Source organism: Pogona vitticeps, chromosome 6 (assembly GCF_051106095.1).
Source record: "Pogona vitticeps strain Pit_001003342236 chromosome 6, PviZW2.1, whole genome shotgun sequence".
NCBI lineage: Eukaryota > Metazoa > Chordata > Lepidosauria > Squamata > Agamidae > Pogona > Pogona vitticeps.
This window is the reverse complement of record NC_135788.1, coordinates 76,905,044-76,920,071: the sequence shown is the minus strand read 5'-3', so window position 1 is coordinate 76,920,071 and position 15,028 is coordinate 76,905,044. Positions and strand designations below refer to the sequence as shown.

The 15,028-nt window shown below is 39.8% G+C and overlaps 2 protein-coding genes across 3 annotated transcripts in view; one reads left to right on the top strand and one right to left on the bottom strand.

Moving 5' to 3' along the window:
• Window positions 1–15,028, top strand: part of CEP72 (centrosomal protein 72) — an 89,930-nt gene that overhangs the window by 58,677 nt on the left and 16,225 nt on the right. The window contains exon 14 of the transcript XR_013537437.1: window positions 11,789–15,028. This exon is cut by the window's right edge and continues 16,225 nt beyond it. The gene's annotated coding sequence lies outside the window, so the exon portion shown is untranslated. The remainder of the gene's footprint in view (window positions 1–11,788) is intronic.
• TPPP (tubulin polymerization promoting protein) overlaps window positions 1,037–15,028 on the bottom strand; it is a 99,722-nt gene continuing 85,730 nt past the window's right edge. For both annotated transcript variants that reach the window (XM_020814979.3, XM_073003917.2), the window contains exons 3-4: window positions 13,070–13,220; window positions 1,037–11,870 (exon numbers count right to left, since the gene is read on the bottom strand). In XM_020814979.3, the coding sequence (XP_020670638.1) occupies window positions 11,676–11,870; window positions 13,070–13,220 (346 nt within the window). In that variant the 3' untranslated portion in view covers window positions 1,037–11,675. The remainder of the gene's footprint in view (window positions 11,871–13,069; window positions 13,221–15,028) is intronic.

Sequence of the window (15,028 nt, the reverse complement as noted above, 5' to 3'; positions counted from 1 at the left end):
TAAATAAATAAATAAATAAATAAATAAATAAATAAATAAATAAATAAATAAATAAATAAATAAATAAAAATTGCAAACAAATATTAAAGTCCCTGCTACATCCCATATACAATTTAATATGATGGTAATAATAATCATATGCTGTCAAATCAATTCTGATTTATGGTGATCCTTTCCAGGGTTCTTTAGGTACAGAATGCTCAGAAATGGTTTACCATTCCCTTGGGGGGGGGGGTGAGGGTGCCCCAGGATTGTGCAGCTTGCCCAAGACTACAGAGGCTGGCTGTATTCATGGGGAGGCACAGTAGGGAATCAAGCTCCCAGTCTCTGCAGCCAGATACCTAAACCACTGAGCTATCATCCAACTTGATATGATCATAACATGAATTAGTTTGTTATACTGTATGAGATTGGTTTGGGTGGGCAGCTGACTGGATAGAGGTAGGAGCCAGGCTGTGTAGTCACAGGGTGAGTGGTCAGCTGTGCAGGGGGTGGGAAAAGGCTGGCTGGCTGGGGATCGGTGAAGAAGAACTGCAGCGCTGTGTGGCACCTTCTGAGTGGGCTGGATGGCTCTGGGGGAGGGAAATGGGACCTGTTCATATTCATATCCCCGAGATACAAATACAAAGTGTCCATCTCTAGTTTAAACGACTAAACAGGCCCACAAGCATTGTAGATACTAAGAATTCTCATAATCTTTTGGTCTTTGATAGTTCAATCACAGAGGAGGAGGAAGTGCTCACCTTATATGCTTTCTCAGAAACTCCTGATTAGAGTTCAAGAATAACAGTAGAGATAGCAGATTATTTACATCCAGATACTCTGTCATACGCAGCTGTAACCACTGTGGCTATGATTGCATGGTAGTGACATGAGCAGTGGTATATATTATTTCCTCGAGTGGCAGATTCTAGGGAGTGACAGAGGATGTTCTATTTAGACTGGCCTATTACACAATGAAGCAAAAATTGGTCCGATCATGGAAGTAAACATGCAAGTCAAGTCTCATTTGTTACAAGAAAATAAGATATCTACATTATATTAAACACGTTTATTTCTCACCTTTTGAACTTAAAATACAACCCATATATTCAACAATAGCAATATATATTACAGAAACCTTCAGAACATCGTATACACAATATAAAAACAGACAAATCTATTTTCAAACCAAGTTTTTTTTAGCACTATATGGAGAATTGCTGAACTTGAACATTTCTAATTCAGTAAGAATATTTACTTGATAAAAACTACCATAGTTGATGTGGTTTTTAGAAATTAGCAAGTCAACGTGCAGAAAATTTCAACACCTAGAACACTTCACTACTATAACACTTTAGGTTTCTGGCATTAATAAACTGTAAAAATATATTGCATATGTATACATATGTACATATACAGAAATAAATTTGTTTCATTTTCCTGAAAAAATCCTAGTACAAACTAGTAGTATATAACCTCCTTTCAAGTTTTTTAATTTATTTATGTAAAGATTTAATACTAGTAGTTTAAATTAATAAAAAAATAAAGACATGGGACAGAACAGGCCAAAGTGGTGTATGAGTTGTCAACACTCACTTGGGCCTTCCCTTTCTCCATTATATCGGCCAGCATATTTTGCAGTAGCCTTTCATTAAGAGCTTCAACTTTTACTGTTCATTTAAATCTAAAGTTTCAATTTGTAATTGTGCAAATGAGAAACTAATCTCAGTGATTCGTTCGGGTCAGATTCCCAGGTTATGCAAGGCTTTCACAAGATTAGAATTTCTGTGAACATAATACAGGCATTAACCAGGACAATAGAGATAATAGCTAAAATGCTCATGTTTTATATAGTGATTTGCACTAGAGCAGCCCCACTGAGTCACTGGGGATTTGGTGAGTCAACTCCTCCATAAATTCCATTGATTCAAATGGGCTTACACTAATTGTGACTTACCGTATTTTCTGTGTATAAGACGCCCCCATGCATAAGATGCCCCCCACTTTTCTAACCCAAAATTAAGAAATCTTAAGTGGGGCTTAGCAAGTGTAGGGAGAAAGGGATCAAAGCACTGCAGGATCGCTTTGATCCCTGCTTTCTGCCTTTGTGCTAAGCCCCGCAAGGCTTAGCAAAAGGAGGGGTAAAGGGTTCAAAGCAATCCCGCGACTGCAAAATCATTTTGATCCCTTTCCCCCTTATACAGCCATGAGATTGCTTTGATTCTTTCCCCCACTTTTGCTAAGCTCCATGAGACTTAGTAAGCAGAGGGGAAAGCAAGGATCAAAGCCATCCTGCAGCACTTTGATCCCTGCTTTCCTTTTGCCAAGGTTTGGCAAGTGAAGGGGAAGCAGGGATCAAAGCCCTGCAGGATCACTTTGATCCCTGCTTTCCCTTCCACTTGTTTTTTCTCTCCTCGGCTTACTTTCGTGTATAAGACGACCCTCAATTTTTAGTCTAAAGATTTTAGACAAAAGTATAGTCTTATACATGGAAAAACAGGTACTTTAGCATAAGTACTAGAGTAGACACATTTGAATCAACAAATTTATAGAGTTGGCTCACCAAATCCCCACTGATTCAATGGACTAAATCTAGTGAAACTTACTACACTAAGCAACAGGATTTCAGCCAATATATGAAATGTATGATTGCATTTAACAGACATGGGGCAGAATCCTGTTTGTTCCTTCTACTCATACAGAATACCAGTCTTTTTGCACAATCTCATTTGTAGGGTTACCTAAATTGTGTTGAATTTTGCCCATAGTGAACAACCAATATTTTTACCTATGAGTTTTTTTGAGCATCCATGAGAACTCTACAATTTCCATTTATGGATTTATTGTACTTTCCTGATGGAATCTATAAAAGGAAGTAGAAAATTTACATTTTTGGACTAAGATTGCCAAAATATGAGGGTTGTAATCCAAACAGCTAATTTATCCAAGCCCTGGAATAAAGATGTGTGTGACTTTCATATTAGCTGTTATTTTGCTCTTCAGTGTTTCAAGAAGTTAAGAGCAAGTCCCTCCATTTCATGTCTGGTCACCATATGACAGGATTGCATCACTAGGTAACAAAAGGAGGAAATAATAAACCAAACAAAACCTTAGCATATGCTGATATTTATATGTATAAGACAAGTGCATATGCATGACCCAAAGAGCGTAAAACAGAAAATTCAAAGAATGATGTGGACAAAATACAATCACAGTAAATACTAGTAAAAATGGCCTTCAGAAAAAATATATACTAAAATATATAGTAATACTTAATTTCAATAAGAATGGACTAATTTACTCATACCTTGTCAGATCACACACTGCCTTCAAGAAATCTTTCCACACACGGATTTGTCTGCCACATAATCTAAGCGCATGGTGGTAGATGTCAAGAACGTTCTAAGGCAAGGTTGAGAGGGGAGAGTTATCCTCTGGTGCTTGTTGAACTATAGATCTCATAATTCCTCTCCAGTATCCATGCTGGTGACCCAGTACAGGATCCAGGATCATCATCCCTCAGCAGTATTCAGTCCAACAACAGCTAGGGAACCACAGGTTCCCCAGTACTGGTCCAGTTGCCCAGTTCAGGGAAGCTTTGCCCAAACTTCTGGTGCACCTGAACATGGACTGAATATTGTTCAGTGTTCCCAATACACTTTTCATTTGAGGCTATGAAAGCCAAAGCTTCACAGATAACAACAGGTAAAGCTTACATGCTTTCATTTCAATATCTAGTGAACTGACATGCATGTGCCAGTCTCCTAAAGTTCAACAGCTTCTGTTCTAGAGTTTCTGCTTAGTGCCTGTTGTGAGAGTGGATATTTGTAGAACTAATTTTAGCAGAGATGAAGAAGGAACAGTCACATTTTGTAGCTTGCTTCCATCATTAACTGAACAAGTCAAATTTTCACATTTAGAACTCTGTGCCACTTCATTTAGATCAGGTCTTAAAAACAGTATTGTTAATGGACCACACCTAAAGAGGAGGTACCAGTTTAGGATTATGCCATGCAAGTTTCCAACCCCATCCTCTTAATTACTGCTCTTTCATTTAAATCTAATTTTATTCAGACAATTTCTAATTTCCTCTTAAGATTTCAAATGTAATCATTTTTTTAAGGGAATGCAAAGACTTCAGTTTGAACAAATTCTTTCAATTTTCCAGAAACCTCGTAATGGATTTAGAGGCATGATCTAGTCCACCACTCCATTTACAATAGAATGGTTATGCAGATCCATTGAAATCAATGAGATTTAATTTAGTCATGGTGATTTCCTTGCCTCATTGATTTTAATGGATTTAGTCTAAGCATTACTAAGGCTGAACCTAATCCAATTTCTAGTCTTTCCGCAGTGCAGCTTTTTGCACATGTGGATCACTGTCATAGGAACAAACAATACTGCAGAAAAGCTGAGACTATGGGAATAAAGTGGACCTCTTTTCATTTGATACATTGATTTTTTCAGATTGTACCATATAAAACCAGAAAGTTTTATTTTTATTTAAGCTCAATTGTTATTCATACTTGCACCTTGCAGTAGAGTATTCCAGTATAGACTTGAGTATATTACTTCATGGAAGCACAGAGGTAGAGAGTTTAAATTCCTTCTACCATATGCAACTCTTCAGGAAAAAAAAACACTCCCACAACAGACTGGCCACTGGCAAGGACATGGTAAACATGGAATGTTCACACAAACTACATGTGACTTAGCATGCAACACAATCCTCAGAAAGATACATCAAACAAGCATGCAGTCAGTTTTACTGTCACTGACCAGAGCGGAAGCACTAAAAGGAGTAGGATGTTTTGAGCATGTTCCTAGGAACAAACTGATGTGTTGAAATATGTCCAAGCAATTTACATCACTTCTATCAAATGTAGTTACACCACATTAAATGCTTGTTGAAACAACGGTGAAATCTTCATCAGGTGTTGCTGTAACAACAGATTTTCTGCAAAGGTAGAACAATTTTACAATTCTATGTCTACTTCTGGACCAGTCAGTTTTCTCAGCACATCAAGATCTCATGGCTTGGGCCTCTTGGAAACCAAACCAAACCACTAGTTCATGCTCTCCACATGCATTATATTAGCCAGTGAGTCTAATTCATTAGGAAGCCAACAGCTAGAGGAAACTGTAGCTCTAGCCAGAGCTATCTTAATATCCTTTTTATACTGTTAAAGTTGGAAAGCATTCATCTTACATAAGTCACAGTGGCTGAAATCTAGCAGTAGCAACTAGAATCAGCTCACTGAATCAGTGGGGATTTGGTGAGTCAGCTCCTCCATAAATTCTACTTATTCAATGGCCCTACATGAGTTGCAACTACTGAATGTTAGCCAATGGGTTGGACCCAGGCCTAGTCATATGCTTAAAGCAGATGTGCTGAAATCAGTGGGACATTAGTAAGACCTACTGATTTCAATTACTTCACATTCAGTATGACTAGATCTGGGTCTACCTTAGAGGAATATGCTTTGCCATCTTATATGTGACCTCTAGCTTTAAAAAATACCTATATATCCACTGTTAAGGCAGAATTTCCCTGACTGGAACCAAAATTATCAACCTGTAAATGGACTGTGAGAAAAGAGAGCTTAAATCCCACTAGGGCTGTGATCAGACAGATGCAAAGGTAAAAGTCTGGGACAAAAGGGTCCAGCTTGGGCATGGAGCATGGTTGTGCTTGAGCACATTTCCCCATATGTTGTGTGATCAACTGGGGAACAGATTGCACCAGACTATTCCACAGGCAGTACAAACTGTGATCTGTTTCCCTGTGTGATCATACTCTAACTGGTGTTAGTACAACTCCTCATTTATTGTAAGGATGTTGTGCATTTCTATGACTTGCAGTTTTGCATGTGAGATCTACATATTAATTCTTCCAGCTTAACGCCCTTAACATGTAAAAGATATCATTGGGGTTACTCACTTCCATATATAAACAAAAGTGATAAACTGATACAAGTTAATGTATTTTCCACATCCCTCATCTGCTTTAGGCTGAATGGGAAGGCTTCCCCCAAAACCAGGCATCATTTAAGGTTTTGAAAAGATCCACATCTAAGCCTAGAACAGCCACAAACATGGTTTTCCTTTCTTCCTTGTTCTTTTCCTCCTAGGCCTACTATAGCTCAGGAGGAGCCAGAAACAGTCTTCAAAGATTTTACTTTTCCACCATGTGTGTGAACATGACCCACAAATAATTAGAACTTGACCACTTTCAATCCAGATAGTACTACTAAGGGTTTTATTTTCCCTGAGTTTAACATAAACTGAACTTCCTCCTCAGATGTTTCTGGGCCTGACATCCATCAGTATACCCTTACATCTACTTTTTTTGGTTTCAAAATGGCTGGAAAATGAACCTAGGAACAGTAGTTCCCCCTCACTAACAAAGAAACACAGAAAAGCTTATCAGAAGTGGAAGACCCACATGGACAAGTATGTTTTCAGGTTTTTTTCCACTTGCCCCCTCAGTTGTGGACCCTGGTTCTGCATCACCTACTTGTTCTCAAGGGTCACCCAACTCCTGGAAGTAATGTTTCAACAGACACAAAAAACTTTTCTTTGTGCAAAAATAACAGACTGCAATATTGAATTCTTTCAAAGTGTTGCTCACCTTGGGACAACAGTGGTTCACTTGTTTACAGCTTCATATCCTAAATCAGAAAACAGAGGAGGCAGAGGCACCTACACAGATCTTTGATCCTCCAGTGAACTGGAGGTAGAAACATATCACCACAGCCAGTTCTGCATGGATTCATGTTGCCAACTTTCACAAAACGGTAACTTAAAAGCACACAAGCTGCTTACATATGACTGATCATTCCCAAGTGGCCTACCTTTTATTTTGGACTCTATGGGTAATTCAATTTGCTTATGTAAGTGTGCATACTGAAAAGTAAATTGATATTGGTTATTAATACTTTGTAATTAACAATAAACATTAAAAAGTGGGAAATGGAAGTAATTTGGCCCTCAAAGCAAGGGCTCACTCTGCAGAGCACATAGGATCATGAAGAGGCTCATGCATTGACTTCCTTATTGCAAACTTCAAATCACTTGTCTCTAAATCAACGGGAGAACAACAAGGGCAGTTTTCAGATGAGTACGGGGGCACTTCACCCACAATTATGAGGGAAACCTTCCTGTCCCAGGAATGAGCTGTCTATAGGCAGGGCATATTTGTATGTGGTTTATAAGATACAGTACACTGAACTGTTCATTCTAGCTCTCCAAGAATCATCATAAAACATAGTGTTAAACAACATACTATGTGTTGTGTACCAAGGGACACAATCCAGAGAGTATGCTTATTCTGTAATAGTGCACTGCAAAGTCAACAGGAATCTCAAAGCTTCAGTGTTTTGATGTGTTTGGGGGTCAGATAGAGTAAAATATCAATCCATGGAGCACTCAGTCATCACCGGGAAGCAAGATGAAGATTACTTTATACTTGGAAAGCTTTATCTGATCAACAAAAATAATCTGAGGAAAGCACTGGTGAAAATTTTGTCAAACAGAAAACTATGACTCAGTGGTTCAACATTCCCTTTGCGCCTGGGGTCATTTCTGGCATCTCAGGTTAAAAGGATACCTGCAGGCAAGGTTAAGAACAGGACCAACCTCTTTGTGAAAAAGAGTGAGGCATTAGCTTCAGGCAGCTAATCTAGAACTTCATGTAAAGATAGTTGTTCCTTTTATTTATCATTAATATAACACTTACTGCCAACACTTACTGTGGCTCTGTCTTGAGCAGTGCAATGTCATCAGCCTTCTGTAAGTGGGAAAGGTACTTTCTGCATGTGACCTTGATGACGTGCTCCTATAGACAGTTGTGGATTACCCTGACCAACAGTCTCGTTCTGGACAAGACACCTACAGTACCTATATCTAAACAATGGATGCAAAACAGGAGCTATAAGGAAACAGATCAAAAGCCTACCTAGTCCCACATAGTGTTCCTCCATGGAAAAACTCTTGGCCATGGGAAGTCTGTTAGCAGGACATGAGTGCAACTGCTTCTATTTCATGCTCCCTAGCAACCTGCACATGATGTCACAATGTGAACCAGGGTTAAGCAATGGAAAGTTCTTGGAGGCTTTCTCTTTTAAATTCACCTGTCTTGTTCTGACTGTTTCATGATACTGGAGTCCAAATACCGCCAACTAAACATGATGGAAATTAAACATGCTGGAAGGGCAGTTATGTGTATAGCCCGGTTTTTTTTAAACTACATGTTGGTATCTACTAGAATTCCAAGTAGAATTCTCCCATGGAGCCTTGGCCAGATCAAAGCGTGGCAATCTTTGTGTCCATAGCCATCTGCCACTGTGTTTTATAAGGGCTCTTATTTCAGGAACATTTCCATGTACATGTGCGCATTTTGGGAATATATTCCGGAGGGAGTTGTAGTTCAAACAATAAAATATAAAGAATATTCTATGCTTAATGTGATTTATTCTGCTTGAGAGTTGTAAACATTTTACTATAATAAAATAGTTTCTAAAAAATTTACAGATATTGATCTCCGTCACATTCACATTTGAATAATTTTTTTTCACATTTCCCCTCTCCCCTGCTGCTTCTGGGGGAGCCTACTACTAATCCAGCAGCACAGTGCACTCCTGGGATATGGATTACTATATGCTAGAGACAGAGAAGACCAACAGATTCAGAATGAGGGATCGAGGGAGAGAAACAGGGATGTCAGGAGAGCATGTATTCTTTTCACCGAGAAGACCTGGCAAAAGTATTTGCTTTTAAGTGCTTGCACCACTCTTCAGAGGTAGTGTCTGTTTCTTTAAATCACTTAATAAAGAAATAAAAATGAATACATAGTGCTCATTAGGAAAAAACAGAATTACATCAACTTTCAGTAGCTCTAGGCCAGTGATGGTGAACCTTTTTGGGCTCACATGCCCAAACCGGGGGGGCGGGGGGACCAGTGGGCGGCATGCCACAGTGGTGGTGGAACTGGAAGTGGCGGTGGCAGAACTGGAGATGTTGGCAGAAGGGGGAATCCCGGGCACGGAGGTGCCTCGAGACCCCACTTTGGATTCGCTGCCTGCACCAGCTGCTCCAGATCCGCCTGTCAAAGTGCCAGCACCGCGACTGCAGCCGCCTTCTCAGATTTGGCTGCGCGGGGGGGGGGGGAGTAGCGATCTGGCAACTTATGGCTCGCGTGCCAGCAGAAAGGGCTCTGTGTGCCAGCTGTGGCACGCGTGGCATAGGTTCGCCATCGCTGCTCTAGGCTGTCACCTGATATGTAGAGCTTACTCGTAAATCCATTGAAGAGAATTCTGCAACTCACCTTTTGGCATCAAAACATTTCTATCAATAAAAACAAAAACAAAGATGATGCCAGAACATGGTGACAATAACAACACCATTCTTACATTAAACCCCTACCTCCAATGTGCGGACAACACCCACAGCCGGATCACATGAGCAAATGGCTCACATGTTCTTGATTTAAATAAAGAAAAGAAGAAAAGGAACAAAAGAAATAAAAGATCCCTAGACACCCAAAGACCACAGAATCCCACAAGACTGGCTCAACACCTGACAGCTGATCCAAACAGCTTTTTAATGTGGTTCTTCCTAGGTACACTATAGAGGAGCTATTTTCTCGTCCACAGTGCTAGCCAAGGGTAGGCATCATCCTTGGATCTGAAGATTCTGGTCAGTGTAATAAAGTGAGACTCCCTAACAGGTTTGCCACACTTTCATTCGCAATTTCTAGAGACAATAGATCATGATACACTGTACTCACTATTCCATAAAACCACACAGCAGAACTATTTCTAATCACGACATAGCTGACGTACATCTGACAACCTGGTCAGGGGAGGATATCTGCACCTGCAGGAACTGATTTAGGCCGTTATTATTTTGGATTCACTTTTAGAGCAGGCTGAGAAGACTTTAGGTTGCAAGAAAACAAAAGCAACTATAAATGACAGGCAGCCAATGCCTGGGAAAGCCTTTGTAAAGAATCAGTTGGAGTTACTGCAAGCAAACAGATAACAATCAGCTTTTTAGTGGTATGTTACACCTGTCAAAGAGATGATAAGAAAAAATGGCAGTAAACGTGGTGAATTCCTATTTTTTAAAAACAAGATTCTGAGGATAGTGGCTGAACACGTGTAATACTCTAATTCATGAAAAACAAGGCAGAGCATTCAACTGTTGGGAAACATCCCTATAAAAATTACACCCATTATTTGATAGATTATAAATTAATGCAGTCAATAAATATTTTGCTGAACAAGAAACCAGAAGGTGTGAAGATCATGTTATAAAACAAAGTTATTCCTCAGCATATTCATATGGTGCATTTGGTGTATGGTTTTTTTAGACAATATAAATTAGCTTATTTTCTCTCTTAAAGAAGGTGACATTTCAACACAACACAAAACATAGCTCACATGACAGATGATTACATCACCTGGAAAACAACACCACATTGATTTTTCTCCACAGGTATAAGTAGAAAATTTAACAAAAAGATTTTATCAAATTTACAACAGAATGAATGATAATAATTGAGTTAATTCATTTTGCAAATAGAAGACTAAAAAGATTATTCAACAAATATTAAAATCACAATGTTATTTAAGGGAACAGCCAGAATAAAGGAGATCATTTCAAAGCATTTTGATTATTTCTCTGTGTGTAAAACTGCCATGTTTCATGCAAACTTCTGCAAGTATCCATTTATGCATGATACTTCACATCTAAGTAAATGAAAATCCAATTTGTGGCATGTACTCTAAATAATGTTTAATAATATATCAGCACAATCTTAAATCCTCTTTTGACTGCCAGACTGAAGGATGCACACATAGATACTGAAACTAACCATGTCATTTGGAACAAGCCTCCAACCTCTGTTGCTCCTTCAAGTAAATATGCTTACCCCTGGTCACCATGCCACATGGTTTGAAGAAACAAATACAAAAGCTTCTTTGGAAGATTTTGGGGGATCAAGATACTGGCAATAATTAATCTTCTCTTTCTTAAACAAGGACAAAGGAGAGCTTCGTTATCCCCTAATGAAGAATACAATTTTTAAAAAACTACAGTAAATCCTTGCTTACAAATGAGGTGGAATAAATGTATTTGCAGTTTCCTCCTTGTAAAAATAAGCACTTTTATTCCTCTGCCAAAAACAAACAGCTTTTTAATTCCCTTCAGTTAAAGGCTGAATTTTTATCTTTTGGGAGCATTTGTTTCCTATTAAGACATTGTTCAATAATAAATAATCAAATTTAGCAAATAGATCTGCTTTAAATAAACTATCAGCGCACATAGTTCTCCTTGTAAAGCCTCCCTTCTAGGTGAAAAGGGGGTGTTACTACCACCAAAGGAGCAAAACAGGAATGTTTGCAATTTGCTACCAATATAGATGAGGTGTGGGAAGAGAGCCCTTGGATGTGGTTTCTTGCTCAAAAGGTCAAACACTTTGCCATTTCCTTTTTGTTGCCTTAAAGAATGAGGAATGTAATGAAGTGGTGCATTGCTGCAAGAGTCTCAGGAGGTGTCAAAATGGGTTCTGATCCCCACAAATGCAGATTGCCAGCAGAGTTCTTCAGGCATTGACAGCAACTGGAAAGAGGGGAGGCCCATCCAGCTCACTCTCACAGGTACACCCTCTTCTCTGGCAGTCCCCAAGCTTACTTGCTTCCTTGAACTTTCTGGTTGTAAGTGCCGGCGTGCTTATACCCAGACACATAGCCAGATGAGTCGACCAGGTCTTCACGCCCTGCTTTGCCTTTGCCTTTCCCAGATGGATCAAATCTCTCTTTATGGGAACCAGTGAAACGCGTCGTGTCTGTCAGCCGCGAGACAGTCGGAGAAGAAATGGCCTTCTGTTAACAAGAAGAGGGACAAACAGGAAGTAAAGAACATCAACATGATCGAGAACATATAAGAACATTGGCACAATGGATCTACATCATGATATTGATTACCTCTATTCTGATTTGTTACTTGCTTTCAGGATACTACATAGGTGGCTTTTAGATTTTGAATGTCTTGAACAAAGCAGAATGGGATGTATCCTTCTTTTTTTAAAATACTGCCAAGGAAGGACTGATAACTACACCAAAGTGCTTACATCTAGAAAGAGACACAATGGAAATAAAAGAAGTGGATAGGCGACTGGAATAAATGGGCCTAGACTTTGTGTTTATTTCAGCTAAACCTACTTACTTTTCACCTACTTACTTTTCATTTATCAAAGTAGTGGTATTACAAAGTTCCTTACAAAGTCTTCATATAGACAGATGTCAATCCCCAACCATGTTGTGTTATGGCAGAAGATTATGGGTGGCACTTGTAGTTCACAGGGAGAACTAGCTGTGTTTCCTGCAAGCATTTGAATGTGCCCACTGCTTTAAGCCTGATGGGCAGACAATCATCCTGCCATTAGCAACTGCCTGAACCTCCTATTTGGTACAGAGAACATCGTCACAAGCATTTTCTTAATTTTGGGCCATAATATAATAGGCTGCTTCAAACGTTATCAGATTAAAACTTCTCGCCTTTCCCCTTTATGACTGGAAACGATCAGAGTTACACAGAGTGCACAGAGAGGAAATAATGATTTACATATTCCAAAGTTTTGTTTCCACTTCAGCTTTTACTGCTGGAAAGGTGAGACATTATTCTGGTTTAAAAAGTAAAACAAACAAAAAGTTGCAGCAGGTGATAGAAACTTTTTTTAAATTGCCTCGTCAATATTTCTCCCAATGCTTTGGTAAGAATTCTGCAGTGAAGCACCTTATGGTGGAAATGTCTGGGAATATATCAGAAAATGTAGGCATTAGAAAAGGATGCACAGAAACAGGAAATGTCAATGAATTTGGAACATGTCATCTCTAGAATGTCTTTGCTTAGGTAAAGCTGCCTCTCACAGGATGCAGAAGTAAGACTAGACAAATATCTGCCCAGGCTGATCAACACACAAGGAGGACTCTTGCCCTGAAAAAGAACTGGAAGTACGTGGTTCCAAGAGAGGCCTTTTTGGGAAGGAGGGCTAAAATTCCCATATGCCAGGCTACCATACCGTGACTCCCGATATGACTGGTCCTTTCCCTTCAATTAGCTTGTACATTTCTTGCACTGCTTCTTCATTGCTCTTATCTTTGAACCGTTTCTTGGAAAGCTCCTGAAGTGCTTCCTTAAACTGGTCAAAGGTTATTGTCCTGGACTTTCCCCTGGAGCATTGGGAAAAAAAGCAGACATTACAGGAATTTTTTCTATGTAAGAGAAGTCTCACTATGGTTACTTCACAAAGGATATTTATTTTTATTTATTTTATTTATTTTATTTATTCGATTTATATCCCGCCCATCTGGTATATTCTACCACTCTGGGCGGCTTACAGAATATCAAAACAATTAAAAAACATAAAAACATTGGTATACAACAATAACAAATAGTGTAGGAATAAATAATAAATAGCAAAGCAAAAGGAATCAGTAGTTGACAGGAGGGAAGGCCTGGATGTACATCCATGTTTTCAGCTGGCATTTGAAAGTACGCAGCGTAGGGGCCTCACGAATATCTGGAGGAAGGTTGTTCCAAAGGCGAGGAGCCACTGCCGAGAAGGCCCGGCTTCGAGTCTTTTCCCTCCAGGTATCCCTCGGCATCAGGCTCCTCAGCCTCACCTCCTGACTCATGCGGGTGATCCGAGTAGATCTTGGTGGGAGCAGGCGCTCCGCCAAGTATCGAGGTCCTAAACCGTTTAGGGCCTTATAGGTAAGCATTAGAACTTTGAATTCAATGCAGAAACGGATGGGCAGCCAGCGCAGCATAGCCAGAACGGGAGAAATATGTTGGTGTTTTCTCACTCAAGTAAGGAGTCTGGCCGCTGCATTTTGCACCACTTGAAGTTTCCGCATCAGCCTCAAAGGCAGCCCCACGTAGAGCGTGTTACAGTGGTCTAATCTTGAGATTACGAGCGCATGTACCAAGGTAGTGAGCGCCCCCATGTCAAGGTAGGGTCGCAGCCGGGCAATCCGCCAAAGGTGGAAAAAGGCGGTGCAAACTACCGACGCCACCTGAGTTTCAATGGTGAGCGTCGGGTCCAGGTGTACCCTTAGGCTGCGAACCCCATTCTTAGCAGCCAGGGTCACCCCCCCCAAATGTGAGAGAGCCACCCAGGCCACCAACCCCAAGGGCGCCCACCCTCAGAACTTCCGTCTTGTCTGGATTCTAGTAATAAACCTAGTAATTTACCACGTGGTTCATTAAAGCTGACCAAGATCACAGCATATATCAAAAGTATATTTGAAAAATTATATAAAGAACTGCACCCCAGACAAACTGAAATTAGCTGAGAGTCTTGTCTAAGTTCTACTGAAAGCAATGAAGCAATGAATTTATTTGTAACTAACCTGGTTCTTACTTCCAGTAGGACTTAGGCTACCATGCCTAACAAAATTACCACGGGTAATCTGAAACAACATCTATTATTCAATTTTTTTCTTCTGAGCAAAATTGCTATTGGAAGAAAAAAAGATGTAAGAAACAGTGAGAGACAATGGAGGCTTATGAGTGGAGAAGGATATTGTCTGAAGCATATTGTCCAAAAATTCACTGAAGGAGGCAAAGTGATGTTGTGATAAAGGCCTCATTCAGAACATTTCTAAGGAGTATACAGCCCCTGGATCAACATGGAATGATGACAAGGGCTGCAATCAGCCACTGTGCTTAGGTACTTCAGGATCTTCATGTAAAACCTTCACAGGTCTTTAGACAGCCCAGCACACTTTCAGTATAGCTGTTGAGGTAGGTGGCAACTCGGATATCCAAAACCAAACATGAAGGCATTGTATAAGAGAATCAGGGGAAGCTTCCCTGCAAATTTGGTGTCTGTAGGTGCTGGGGGGGGGGGATTTTACAGAGTTTTAAAGTAAAAAACAAATTGATAAATTGATTTGTCAGAAAAAAGAACATAAATTCATAATTCATGATTCATCAACCTTGACAGATCATGAACCACAATTTTTCTGGTTCATGC